Below are 14,113 nucleotides of genomic sequence, written 5' to 3' on the forward strand. Positions count from 1 at the left end.
TCTGCAACGAAAATAACACAACGTTAACACACAATATATATACAATTAAATTTTTACTTGTTTGAACTCTATATCGTCACTCATAACATATGGTACGTTGTATCGTCGTACTGCACTTCTAATAACTCCTTAGCTACGGTATTCTTGTAGAGACCCATCTGTGTGTCATTAGAGTTAAGCAAAATGGGTCCGTTAAGTCATCCTTAGCTACTCTTGTAGAGACCCATCTGTGTGTCATTAGAGTTAAGCAAAATGGGTCCGTTAAGTCATCCTTAGCTACGGTATTCTTGTAGAGACCCATCTGTGTGTCATTAGAGTTAAGCAAAATGGGTTCGTTAAGTCATCAGAGTCCATCCATGGTGGTGTACTTGTTGAAGAAGTTCCTATGGCAGCCTCTGCGGAGCATTGTCATCTTTTGAGGAACTGAAGGGTTTCGGACAAATCGCGGAAAAGGTACCCCGGCTCCAGCTCCTATAGCAGCAGGCGGTCCCATTACTCTTCCGACTGTCTTCAATCGCTTGTCTTTGCTGGTCCTGGCTTTGTCATCCATTTCCAGTAGAGTCCGCTTCTGCGATTGAGACCGGGACCGGAAAAATTCTTCCATTTGTTGGCTTATACCGGTATTGCCTGGTCGGCCGGTCGTTATTTCAGAATCCATATTTTGCTGATTGATATTCTTCTTCTACTCTTAAAATTTCTTCGACTTCCTCTGCAGTTAACTCTTCTAAAGTGTCGTGTGTTCGTCTTCTGGGTCCGGGTTTATATTGCATTGCTTTGTAATCTGGCTTTTTTGTTGGCCCGGGCACGATTTATTTTTTTGATAGTGGCCCAGTCTTTCGGTCTCTTCTAAAGTGTCGTGTTCGTCTTCTGGGTCCGGGTTTATATTGCATTGCTTTGTAATCTGGCTTTTTTGTTGCCCCGGGCACGATTTATTTTTTTGATGGTGGCCCAGTCTTTCGGTCACTTCGGAGCCATGTGAGGAGCAATCCGGAACTCTTCGCAGCAAAAATAAATTCCATTTTAAGATGCGATTTTTCGAAATTTCTGAAAACTGGTCGTGACGTCACACACCGCCGACACACTTTAGTGCGCGTTTTAGCGTTGCTGCTAAAATACGCAGTAAACGCATTTATTTTTGCAGAGGACAAGTTTTACTGCTTTTCCTGGCGCAGTGGCAATTGAACCCATATTCAAGTTCTCTGGCGAGTAAATAAATGTTTTTCTTTTGGATTTCGGTTTCTTCAGATTCAGTTTTATACACGTTTTTAATAAATCTTATATATCTATCCATGTACTCTGCAACGAAAATAACACAACGTTAACACACAATATATATACAATTAAATTTTTACTTGTTTGAACTCTATATCGTCACTCATAACATATGGTACGTTGTATCGTCGTACTGCACTTCTAATAACTCCTTAGCTACGGTATTCTTGTAGAGACCCATCTGTGTGTCATTAGAGTTAAGCAAAATGGGTCCGTTAAGTCATCCTTAGCTACTCTTGTAGAGACCCATCTGTGTGTCATTAGAGTTAAGCAAAATGGGTCCGTTAAGTCATCCTTAGCTACGGTATTCTTGTAGAGACCCATCTGTGTGTCATTAGAGTTAAGCAAAATGGGTTCGTTAAGTCATCAGAGTCCATCCATGGTGGTGTACTTGTTGAAGAAGTTCCTATGGCAGCCTCTGCGGAGCATTGTCATCTTTTGAGGAACTGAAGGGTTTCGGACAAATCGCGGAAAAGGTACCCCGGCTCCAGCTCCTATAGCAGCAGGCGGTCCCATTACTCTTCCGACTGTCTTCAATCGCTTGTCTTTGCTGGTCCTGGCTTTGTCATCCATTTCCAGTAGAGTCCGCTTCTGCGATTGAGACCGGGACCGGAAAAATTCTTCCATTTGTTGGCTTATACCGGTATTGCCTGGTCGGCCGGTCGTTATTTCAGAATCCATATTTTGCTGATTGATATTCTTCTTCTACTCTTAAAATTTCTTCGACTTCCTCTGCAGTTAACTCTTCTAAAGTGTCGTGTGTTCGTCTTCTGGGTCCGGGTTTATATTGCATTGCTTTGTAATCTGGCTTTTTTGTTGGCCCGGGCACGATTTATTTTTTTGATAGTGGCCCAGTCTTTCGGTCTCTTCTAAAGTGTCGTGTTCGTCTTCTGGGTCCGGGTTTATATTGCATTGCTTTGTAATCTGGCTTTTTTGTTGCCCCGGGCACGATTTATTTTTTTGATGGTGGCCCAGTCTTTCGGTCACTTCGGAGCCATGTGAGGAGCAATCCGGAACTCTTCGCAGCAAAAATAAAATATACAACTGGGCCAGAGACGAATCCTGTTTCGCAAAGTCAAGTAATTTTTTATCGACATTAGAAAATTTGCCATGTGAGGAGCAATCCGGAACTTCAAAAATAAAATATACAACTGGGCCAGAGACGAATCCTGTTTCGCAAACGCAGAGACGAATCCTGTTTCGCAAAGTCAAGTAATTTTTTATCGACATTAAAAAATTTGCCATGTGAGGAGCAATCCGGAACTCTTCGCAGCAAAAATAAAATATACAACTGGGCCAGAGACGAATCCTGTTTCGCAAAGTCAAGTAATTTTTTATCGACATTAGAAAATTTATAATAAGCCTAAGGGCCGTATCTATCGTAAAGCCTCGTTGTGCTCTTTGCAAGGAATCAACTGAGTGTCTTTGTTCTGGTTGGATTTTGATACATTCATTCCTGACTGCATTCAAGACAGGTTGTATTTTAAAGTTTAGTTTCTGATATCGCGCTTCAATGATATAGAATCTGCAATTGGTGGGAGTCTCATGTCTTTGGACCATCATTAAATATGAAGGCAGTCGCTAAATGCTCATTTCGATTTGAATTCCAATGTACATATGACACCTATCGTGTGTGCTTACTAAATAGTTCGTATTCGGATCGAATCTCTATTGTCCTTTTGAAGTTGAAAATTACTCTCGGTAACAGGAATATTTCTTTTCCTCCACCCATAAGATGTTCTCTCTTCACTTTGTCCTGGTACATCGCATGTTCTGTCAATGCCGCTATAATAGATTTTCCATTCAAAAATCGCTTAACATCTTGTATTATTTCCTGTTGTAGGGAAATGCTGAAAATGGATGAGATTTGGGGCATCTTCTGTTGTAGGGAAATGCTGAAAATGGATGAGATTTGGGGCATCCTACAACTTGAACGAAGGAGGTGGGTTTGCAGGTATATTTATCCGCAACAATATTTCAGATTATAAACTTTCCTTTTCTGTGTGTGTGTACTTAAAATTGTGCATTTGTTTGTTTCTGGGCCGTTCTGTTTAATCATCATTGCTTTAATTATAGAAACCTAAACATATCAGGAAACCGAAGACCACGTGATAAACAACTTTCGGCGTTTACAGATTAGTTTAGCATTATTTAGTCAGATATTGATTTCATATCATTTGCAATGTTTTTCACATTTTGTGCAAATTTTATCAACTAATACACCATATATTTAAATATCTCCAAATAACCGGTTTAGACAGGTCACGCTTGACTGAATCCGTGTGCCAATACGGTATGCTGTTACTACCTACTGTTACCTATCAAATTTTATCAACTAATACACCATATATTTAAATATCTCCAAATAACCGGTTTAGACAGGTCACGCTTGACTGAATCCGTGTGCCAATACGGTATGCTGTTACTACCTACTGTTACCTATGTGTCTAATTTTGTGAGATGTATGTTACTGAGTTTTACATTTCGCGGGTAGGAGACCTTTATTTGGTTACCTTTAAAAGAGTTTTAATGACGTTTAGAGTTTTAATCATGGGCATTAATGGCTAATTAAGGAAGAAGGAAAGATAAGGCATAGTAGCTTTTAAGATGATAAATATCACATTTTTCTGTGTTTATAAAAGAATTTCAGCTACGCATACCTATGTGTCTAATCCGGTGAGTTTTTAGAAGGTTTTAGTAACATTTAGAGTTTTAATCGTGGGCATAGTTACAGGAGGAATATTCCCATTTTGTATACAAGCTGGGGAATCACTTTTCCTGTTTATAAGAATTGGGTAATCCTTTAGCTGGTGGCCACCTGAAATTTTTGTTTCAAAATGTTCCTTAGGTCTCCCTGATAGCCACTGTATAATTTTGTTTTGAAAAAACTCGGGCGTTCGTGTCGAAGTCGAAAATTAACTTTGAAAGTGCACGAAATCGTGCTGCGTCACCGTATTTTCCACACCAGCAGTTATGAATTAAACCAAGGTTAGATTATTACGTCATAGAATGCGTATTGTTACGTTTGATTCCTACGTTAAAACATTGGGAAAAAACAAGGCTGTAACGTATGTAATATACCACTATTGTGACGTAACAGACCGCGATTGTGACGTAATAAATCGTTAACCTTACGCAAATCAGACGAATTACGGTGACGAAGCATGTTTTCGCGCATTTTTAAAGTTAATTTTCGACACGAACGCCCGATTTTTTTAAAAAAAAAATTAAACAGCAGGTATCAGTGAGGGCTTAAAATTTCAGGTGGCCACCAGCTAAAGGATTACCTAAGAATTGTAGCTACGCATTTTATAACCCTGAAAACTTAATAGCATATAAACAATATAGTTTTAAAGCAGATAGTCATTACATACAAGAGGGGCTTATAAGTTATATAAGGAATATCCTCATTTCTGTGAGATGTTACAGTACCAACAGGCAGTGAAATTTCAGCCAACAGATCTAGCAGTGCTATTGATAAATAAGAAAATATTTTAGAATCCTTTCTGTTCTGGTTTACTTTTTTAGAGACACTAGAATACTGAGGCCTTTGAGGGTTAATTAATAAAGCCATCCAGTGGTGCACCAGCAAGAATTACTCATCATACAGCAGAGTTTATTGGATCAATGGAAATTAAACCCAGGCTTTAAATCATCCAAATTTAAATTTACAACTATTCACTTACAAATTGTATTCACTTTATAAAATAGAAACCACGTGAATATGTTTTTTGATAATGACCCAGGTCCAGGAATGTGATACTTTTTACATTTTTTATGGGAAATAAAAGTTCAGTCACAATAAAATAGAAACCTATAAAATAGAAACCACTAATAAGTAACAGATCAAGTGAATATGTGTTATATTTTTAAATTCTTTGATAATGACCCAGGTCCAGGAATATACTTTTTACATTTTTAATGGGAAATAAAAATTCAGTCACAATTGTAAAAAATTTTTGTTTCAAGTAATTGTTCATTGAAAGTAGTTGTTCACAGATGCCCAAGCTTTTTTCGTGCAATTTGTTTTATCGCTTTTCATTGCCATATCACATTCATACCATACCCAACCTGCAAAATTGTGTGGATCAGTGTTTTTCTTATCATGTTTCTCAAAAAAATAAATCTTTACTAATGCTTCAGCCAGTTATTTGTTATGATCATTTACTAAATATTCAAAGATAGCTCTGCTAAGACATCCTGACTGAATATATATTGCCACCAAAGTGTATTTATACCATTGCCTGGACGATCATGCACCACCTCAGTCTTACTGTTAAGAACACAAATATTAATCTTTCACCCAATCTCCACAGGAAAAGATTCTTTAAACTCATTTAAATACCGATTTTGTAACTGAGAGTACGCAATGTCTGGTGGATCTGATTCATCTAGTATAATACTAATATCCAATTAATAGGTTTTGGTTAAAACTTGCAATGTTACCTGGGCTTAAACTCTTGAAGTAAGTTTGGTCGGATTTATGTGAATTCTCGTGTTTATTTCTTGAATAACTGGCAGGTGATCGGATATTGAGTCTGCTGTTATAAGTGCTGCTTTAAATAACTGGCAGGTGATCTGATATTGAGTCTGCTGTTATAAGTGCTGCTTTAATGTGTGAATTGTCAACTTTAGTCCAGATGTGATCTCTATTGCTGTTGCACGTGTGTCTGTGATTCTAGTTGGTCTATTTATAATTGACTGATAGCAGTTGATCATGCATTTTCTCAATAAAATCAGACGTGTGTTGGTTGTTGCTATCATTAAGCAAATCATAATTAAAGTCTCCCATAAAAATGCATTTAGAACTTCTAGTTTCTAATTTGTCCAGTGTTGAACAAAGATGGTTTTGAAATTCAAAGTTGATTTAAGATACTAATCCAGGTGACCTGGATTACTCCACAAAAAAGGGAACTTGTCTGTGACGGGTTGTTGAACAGGACCAGGGTTAATATTAGTTAGGGTGGTAGCAAATAAGGATTCAAAAACTTTTTCATCCATAATTGAAAATTTATTCTGGATTTTATGTACATCCCAACTCCACCACCTCTACTGTTAGTTCGACTGTTTGATAGAAAAGTGTAGCCATTTAAGGTGCTAAGGACCTGATTGGTTTCCTACTATCCAAGTTTCAGTCACTGCTATGATATCTGGTTGAAAATTTAATGAAGCGATTAGTGTTTGTTGTTTTGGATGTTTATAGACTTAGGGTATGCAGAAAGTATAATCAACTTTGATCTTAGATCAAAATTCCTTGTTGGCATAGCAACGATTTAAACGGATGCAGAAAGTATAATCAAAGTTAATTATCGATTTTTGATTGACGATTATCGTCAAAAAGTTAAACAGCGAAATCGGCCGTTTAAGTGTCTGGCGGAATTGCAAATTGGCATTTTTCAGAGTAGGTAACGCGATATAAGGTCGATTTCGGCAGTTGTAGGTCGTAACTGATTGGCAAATAAGCGCGCCAAAAAAGAAGTTTGTGGTAGTCCGCTGTATTTAGATAGTCGGATTTTTTAGAGAAATTAGAACGTTGTTACTTCAGAAACGGCGTGTTTTACACGTGAATTAGTCACATTCTACCTAATATGTATGTTCTCATACCCCAGATAGCTAAATTTAGTTGTTGTTTTTTTACTGTAGAAGAAAGGTTTGTTTAAGATTTAATAAAGTTGAAAATTTATTCTGGATTTTATGTACATCCCAACTCCACCACCTCTATTGTTAGTTCGACTGTTTGATAGGAAAGTGTAGCCATTTAAGGTGATAAGGAGCTGATTGGTTTCCTACTATCCAAGTTTCAGTCACTGCTATGATATCTGGTTGAAAATTTAATGAAGCGATTAGTGATTCTTGTTTTAGATGTTTATAGACTTAGGGTATGCAGAAAGTATAATCAACTTTGATCTTAGATCAAAATTCCTTGTTGGCATAGCAACGATTTAAACGGATGCAGAAAGTATAATCAAAGTTAATTATCGATTTTTGATTGACGATTATCGTCAAAAAGTTAAACAGCGAAATCGGCCGTTTAAGTGTCTGGCGGAATTGCAAATTGGCATTTTTCAGAGTAGGTAACGCGATATAAGGTCGATTTCGGCAGTTGTAGGTCGTAACTGATTGGCAAATAAGCGCGCCAAAAAAGAAGTTTGTGGTAGTCCGCTGTATTTAGATAGTCGGATTTTTTAGAGAAATTAGAACGTTGTTACTTCAGAAACGGCGTGTTTTACACGTGAATTAGTCACATTCTACCTAATATGTATGTTCTCATACCCCAGATAGCTAAATTTAGTTGTTGTTTTTTTACTGTAGAAGAAAGGTTTGTTTAAGATTTAATAAAGTTACGTTGTTTTTTTACTGTAAAAGAAAGGTTTGTTTTAGATTTAATAAAGTTTCTTTTACAAAGTAGTATTCTTAATATCTGTTTAAAAATGTTCCGCGCTCGGCACCTTTTTTTAAGGGTGGAGGAGATGCTGAACCTAGTGTGCGGCGTCAGCGTCTGCTCGACCGGCAAAACCCTATAGAAGTGCACACAGAGGAGGAGTTTCGATCTCGGTAACGATTCTCCAAATGTGTTTTCCTTAACCTGCTTTGGTATTTTGCTTCCCAGTTTGCAGGTACGCAGCCAGGCCACCCCACCAATGTTCCAGCTTGTGGTGTGTTTCATGTTATTGAATTTCCAGCTTTTGATTCATGTTATTGAAGTAATAAACTAAACATATTTCTACTTCTCATTGCAGGCAAGGGGATAGTACTAGGAGATAAGGGGTGCTTGTGGTGTGTTTCATGTTATTGAATTTCCAGCTTTTGATTCATGTTATTGAAGTAATAAACTAAACATATTTCTACTTCTCATTGCAGGCAAGGGGATAGTACTAGGAGATAAGGGGTACGCAGCACGGAGCTATTTAATGACACCGGTGCAAAATCCATCTCACCTCAAGAAGTCCGTTTACAACCGGAGCCCGTTTGCTATTTTTACGTTTACGAGCCCGTTTGCTATTTTTAAAGTAATAACCTAAACATATTATTACTTCTCATTGCAGGCAAGGGGATAAGTGCTAGGTGATGGGGGGTACGCAGCAAGAAGGTATTTAATGACACCGGTGCAAAAGCCATCTACACCTCAGGAAGTCCGTTACAACCGGAGCTTATGTAAGAACACGATGCACAATCGAACGAGCTTTTGGGAGTTTTGAAACAACGGTTTCGCTGTTTGCGCATTCCTCCGCGGACCAAACTGGACACGTCTTTGACGATCATCACCGCCATTGTTTGTTTACACAACTTGGCTATTGACAGGAAGGAAATCTTGCCTGACGAGATAGAAATCGGTGATGCAGTTTTACCCCCCTCCTAACCTGTCGACGATGCACCTTTAACATCACGTGGAAGTGTGTTTCGGAGACATTTCATTTGTGCATTTATTTTTTATGTTTCGGAGACATTTATTTCATCTTGCAACATTTTTGAAAGAGTTGCATTTATTTTTTTATTTGTATACATTTGTAAAATCATCAAAAAATACTTGTTTTTTATGTTGTTGTTTTATTCTTCTTTTGTAATTTGTTTTTGTGGTCGGTGACCTAAATTTGCAGGCAAGGGGATAGTGCCAGGGGATGAGGGGTACGCAGCAAGGAGCTATTTAATAACACCGGTGCAAAATCCATCTGCACCTCAGGAAGTCCGTTACAACCGGAGCCCGTTTGCTATTCATGTTCTTAAAGTAATAACCTAAACATATTATTACTTCTCATTGCAGGCAAGGGGATAAGTGCTAGGTGATGGGGGGTACGCAGCAAGAAGGTATTTAATGACACCGGTGCAAAATCAATCTACACCTCAGGAAGTGCGTTACAACCGGAGCTTAGGTAGTAAGAACACGATGCACAATCGAACGAGCTTCTGGAAGTTTTGAAACAACGGTTTCGCTGTTTGCGCATTCCTCTGCGGACCTAACTGGATACGTCTTTGACGATCATCACCGCCATTGTTTGTTTACACAACTTGGCTATTGACAGGAAGGAAATCTTGCCTGACGAGATAGAAATCGGTGATGCAGTTTTACCCCCCTCCTAACCTGTCGACGATGCACCTTTAACATCACGTGGAAGTGTGTTTCGGAGAGACATTTCATCTCGCAACATTTTTGGAAGAGTTGCATTTATTTTTTTATTTGTATACATTTGTAAAATCATCAAAAAATACTTGTTTTTGTTTTTATGTTGTAATTTTTAGATCTCCAGGAAGCGCCTCTGTCCTGCTTTAACAAAAAGCGCTGCTGGCACAGGCGTTAAAATGCTGCGCCACATCTTGCCACGCTGCATCTTTTTGTGTACAAGACACAGCGCCGGTCTTCTTGCACTCGATGACACTTTTAAACGGTCGAGTGGGATCGTTTAAAAGATTCATCAGCAAGATTCGTTCCGAATCCGAGAAGTTCGGTGCCCGCTTGCTTCGATTAGCTCCTGCAGTGCTGGTCTTCTCCATCTTTTTAATATTTACAGTTAATAATTTAATAAAATCAAAATAAACGCTATAAAACAGCAAAATACGAGTTTTATCTTTGACTCTGCACGTTTCACGCCTGCCTGTTCTAAAACAATGGCCGTCCTCGTCGAATAATTTACGCGGGAAATTCACATTCTTCCTTGCCTGCATTATTACGCCACAAACATAGAAAGATAAACATAGATCAGCTGAGAATCACTGATTACTCTTTCTGCATACCATTTAAGTTTTTCGCTTCATCTCAGTTTTTTTCTTTGCCTTACGACATTGCTAGAATGTCTGATAAAGCAAATATAAGCTATTTTAGACTTCCCACAAAAGGAAAACGCAAATAAAACCTGATCGTTTAGCCAATAACTACATGGATCAGCAAAGAATGTCAGATAAGGCAAATATAAGCTATTTTCTGCATACCATTTAAGTTTTTCGCTTCATCTCAGTTTTTTTCTTTGCCTTACGACATTGCTAGAATGTCTGATAAAGCAAATATAAGCTATTTTAGACTTCCCACAAAAGGAAAACGCAAATAAAACCTGATCGTTTAGCCAATAACTACATGGATCAGCAAAGAATGTCAGATAAGGCAAATATAAGCTATTTTAGACTTCCTACAAAAGGGAAAACGCAAATAAAACTTGCTCGTTTAACCAATGTAGATATAACTACATGTAATGACATGTAATGAAAGTAATAGATGACGGCAAATTTTTACAGCGATAACGGGTTAAAAGGAAAACGCAAATAAAACTTGCTCGTTTAACCAATGTAGATATAAATAACTACATGTAATGAAAGTAATAGATGACGGCAAATTTTTACAGCGATAACGGGCTGGGGGATTCGTCCACGTCGTTATGCATGACTCCACACAAAATCTTGGTTACCGCCACTTTGTCACGTAAGCCTTATACCTGCGTATAAGACGTAAATCATGGCAACTTTATTTGAAGATCCCGAAATAGAAGAGGTTATGGTTATCATTGAGGAAGATATAAACATGCTCGAACAGGACGACGCTGGAAGTGTACAGACTTTACCAGAAAAAGTTACAAAAAATAGGAAAGTAAAGATAATGAATGTGTTACAATTAAACAGCCACATTCAACTAGCTGAGAAAAAAGCAAAGGCAATGTATGGTTCGGATTTTGAAGATATTTGTCAAGAGGGTAGAAAAACAGACATACTAGCCGCCTATAATAAAGAAGAAACAAACTCCAGTTTTACCAAAAATTTCATGAAGTTGTTGCCCAATTCAAGCATTTGGGAAGAAAGAAGCCTTCTTATAACTTTACTTGACATTCATAATGATGTTAGAATTGCAGATGTGCAACCCACCAGAACCGATATGGTTGAACTCAACCCAATCGATCTAAACGAGACTGAATTGGAAGTTGCATACTACATTGGAGGAAGAGTTTTAAGCACTTTATATTATAAAACATGTAAAGAATTATATATAAACTTCAAAGACCCGAATGTGAAAGTATATGGTTGTTAAATGATGTTGGGAAGTTTTTTATTAAAAGCATCGAAACAAATTTGAAGCATGAACTGAGCGTGGTTACCTTATTAATTGCCATTGGTGAAGATAAAATCAACAGTGAATTGGAGATGGTTGGGTGTGATGTTGAGGGCTGTGTGCCTCTTATAAAAATTGCATTTGAGAAGTATTTTACAATACGGTGCCATACTTATGCTAAGAAGGTAACACAATTGTATGCAGCAAAACAACAATAAAACGTCAGCAAGTTGAAAAAATTTCGAAATTCCACAAAAAGACAAAGTTGTCTGAAAAAGTGGTTTGACCTTAAAACTTTTTCCAAAAAGGTAGTTTCCGCGTGGAAGTTAGAATACCGGGGGTGGCAAAGTCTGTGTTGCCGAACCCACCGAACGCCACTACAAACAGAGCCGTCTTGCTCGCGTCCTTTGCTGAAATCGTGTGGGGTTCGTTTTTTGCGACTGCGTATAAAGGAAGCACATATGCGCATGAACAACCACACTTTTGAGTTAAAGGAGGCCTTTGCAAAGTTGGAGAAAGTGTTGAACCATAGCCTTCTGACGTCGCTTGTCTGTCATGTAAGGAGAGGATCAACTCGAATCGTTGCACTGGGAGTAAAAAGTGTGATGACAACATTGAGAGATGGCGTGGCAAATTGAAAGTTCCACTGGTGAAACACTCTCTAACAAGGATTGGGTCATGAATATGTCCGATAAAGAACTTACACCCGCGCAGTCCGTATTATCTTTAGGATTGAATTTCGCCGTATCGCCCGATAATGTACCGTGGAAGCAGATCGTAGCGTCCATAGAGAAGGGCCTCGTCGGACAACCCCTGCACATTAAGTCACTTTTACAAAGCAAGTTGGTGGGATGCATTCGTAGCCATAAGACCACAACCACCAACGTCCCTAAATCATACTTAGCCGCTATACGGGAATTACAAAAAGACCGTTCGATTGTTATATTATCGGCTGATAAGGGAAATCGTGCGGTGGTTATGAACCGAACGGATTACACAGCGAAACTTTTGGAACTCCTGAAAGACGCCAGAACCTACAAGAAGCTGGCTCGGAATCCGACTCCTTCCTTAGAACGTAAGGTAAATAATTATGTTCGACGTCTTCGTGAGGTTCTATCGTACAGTGAATTTCGGCAGCTACTGTACGGATGGGAGGACACCCCAGTTAAAGAAGGCCTTTGCAAGGTTGGAGAAAGTGTTGAACCATAGCCTTCTGACGTCGCTTGTCTGTCATGTAAGGAGAGGATCAACTCGAATCGTTGCACTGGGAGTAAAAAAGTGTGATGACAACATTGAGAGATGGCGTGGCAAATTGAAAGTTCCACTGGTGAAACACTCTAACAAGGATTGGGTCATGAATATGTCCGATAAAGAACTTACACCCGCGCAGTCCGTATTATCTTTAGGATTGAATTTCGCCGTATCGCCCGATAATGTACCGTGGAAGCAGATCGTAGCGCATAGAGAAGGGCCTCGTCGGACAACCCCTGCACATTAAGTCACTTTTACAAAGCAAGTTGGTGGGATGCATTCGTAGCCATAAGACCACAACCACCAACGTCCCTAAATCATACTTAGCCGCTATACGGGAATTACAAAAAGACCGTTCGATTGTTATATTATCGGCTGATAAGGGAAATCGTGCGGTGGTTATGAACCGAACGGATTACACAGCCAAACTTTTGGAACTCATGAAAGACGCCAGAACCTACAAGAAGCTGGCTCGGAATCCGACTCCTTCCTTAGAACGTAAGGTAAATAATTATGTTTGACGTCTTCACAGGGAACGTGAGGTTCTATCGTACAGTGAATTTCGGCAGCTACACTGTACGGATGGGAGGACACCCCAACTGTATGGACTACCGAAGGTCCATAAACCAGATATCCCGTTACGAGCGATTGTTTCTTTTATTGGTTCGCCTAGCTATATGTTGGCTAAGTTTCTCGCCAAAATCGTTGCCCCCTTGATTGGAAATAATAGTCACCACGTCAGGAATTCACATGAGTTCGCGGCCGAGGTAAGAGACATGACAATTGCAGATGGTGAGTGTTTAGTTTCCTTTGATGTGGTTTCCTTATTCACCAACGTTCCGATACCCCTGGCGATGTTGGTCTCCGGTTGTGTCTTAACGCTACATGTTTTGCGTTTCAGGGTGCATTCTACCAACAAATGTTTCGGTACAGCGATGGGTGGTTCGCCCATCTCTGTCGTCATTGCAAACGTCGTTATTGAGACTATTGAAGAGGATGCCCTCGCTACTTTCATGCACCCTCCTCGATACTGGAAGCGCTACGTTGACGACACTTTTGCCATCATTGCGGCGGAACAACTCCACCCTTTTCTGGGAATAGAGGAGTCCATCCAGTTTACCCTAGAAAGAGAGAACGAAGGAAAAATAGCGTTCTTAGATGTTGAGGTGAGTCGGGACGAAGAAGGAGGAATGAAAACCTATGTATACAGGAAACCTACCCACACTAATCGCTATCTATCTTTTTGGTCAGCTCATCCGATCGAACATAAAAAAGCGGTAGTAAGGTCCCTAAAACACAGAGCAGAGGCTTTGGTGTCCGATCCACTACGTCTACAAGATGAAATGAAATTCATTAAAGACGGGCTTCGGTACAACTCATACCCGCCGTGGATGGTAAAGTGGAAGCCAACACAGAAACCCAAAGAAGTAACACCTACTATTGCTACTTTGAGCCTCCCGTATGTCCCAGGCCTATCCGACACTTTAAAGAGAATGCTTACCGATCACGGTATTAAGGTTTATTCAAAGCCGCACACAACGCTTCGCAGCCTGTTATCTC

General features: G+C 39.2%; 1 protein-coding gene and 1 long non-coding RNA gene across 2 annotated transcripts; both read left to right on the forward strand.

Annotated features, from left to right (window-relative positions):
- Positions 1 to 4,775: 4,775 nt before the first annotated feature.
- Positions 4,776 to 6,028, forward strand: LOC113475347. The gene is made up of 2 exons (XR_003397100.1): positions 4,776 to 5,793; positions 5,846 to 6,028. It is a non-coding gene; the product is annotated as an uncharacterized LOC113475347 (long non-coding RNA).
- A 5,895-nt stretch (positions 6,029 to 11,923) lies between these two features.
- Positions 11,924 to 14,070, forward strand: LOC108950552 (the record flags this gene model as incomplete). The annotated part of the gene is made up of 4 exons (XM_018816503.1): positions 11,924 to 12,377; positions 12,881 to 13,051; positions 13,184 to 13,345; positions 13,487 to 14,070. Coding segments are annotated over exons 1-4 (1,371 nt in total), but the record flags the coding sequence as incomplete, so codon positions are not given.
- Between the last annotated feature and the right edge of the window lie 43 nt (positions 14,071 to 14,113).

This window comes from Ciona intestinalis, unplaced genomic scaffold, assembly GCF_000224145.3.
Source record: "Ciona intestinalis unplaced genomic scaffold, KH HT000245.1, whole genome shotgun sequence".
Classification (NCBI taxonomy): Eukaryota; Metazoa; Chordata; class Ascidiacea; order Phlebobranchia; family Cionidae; genus Ciona; species Ciona intestinalis.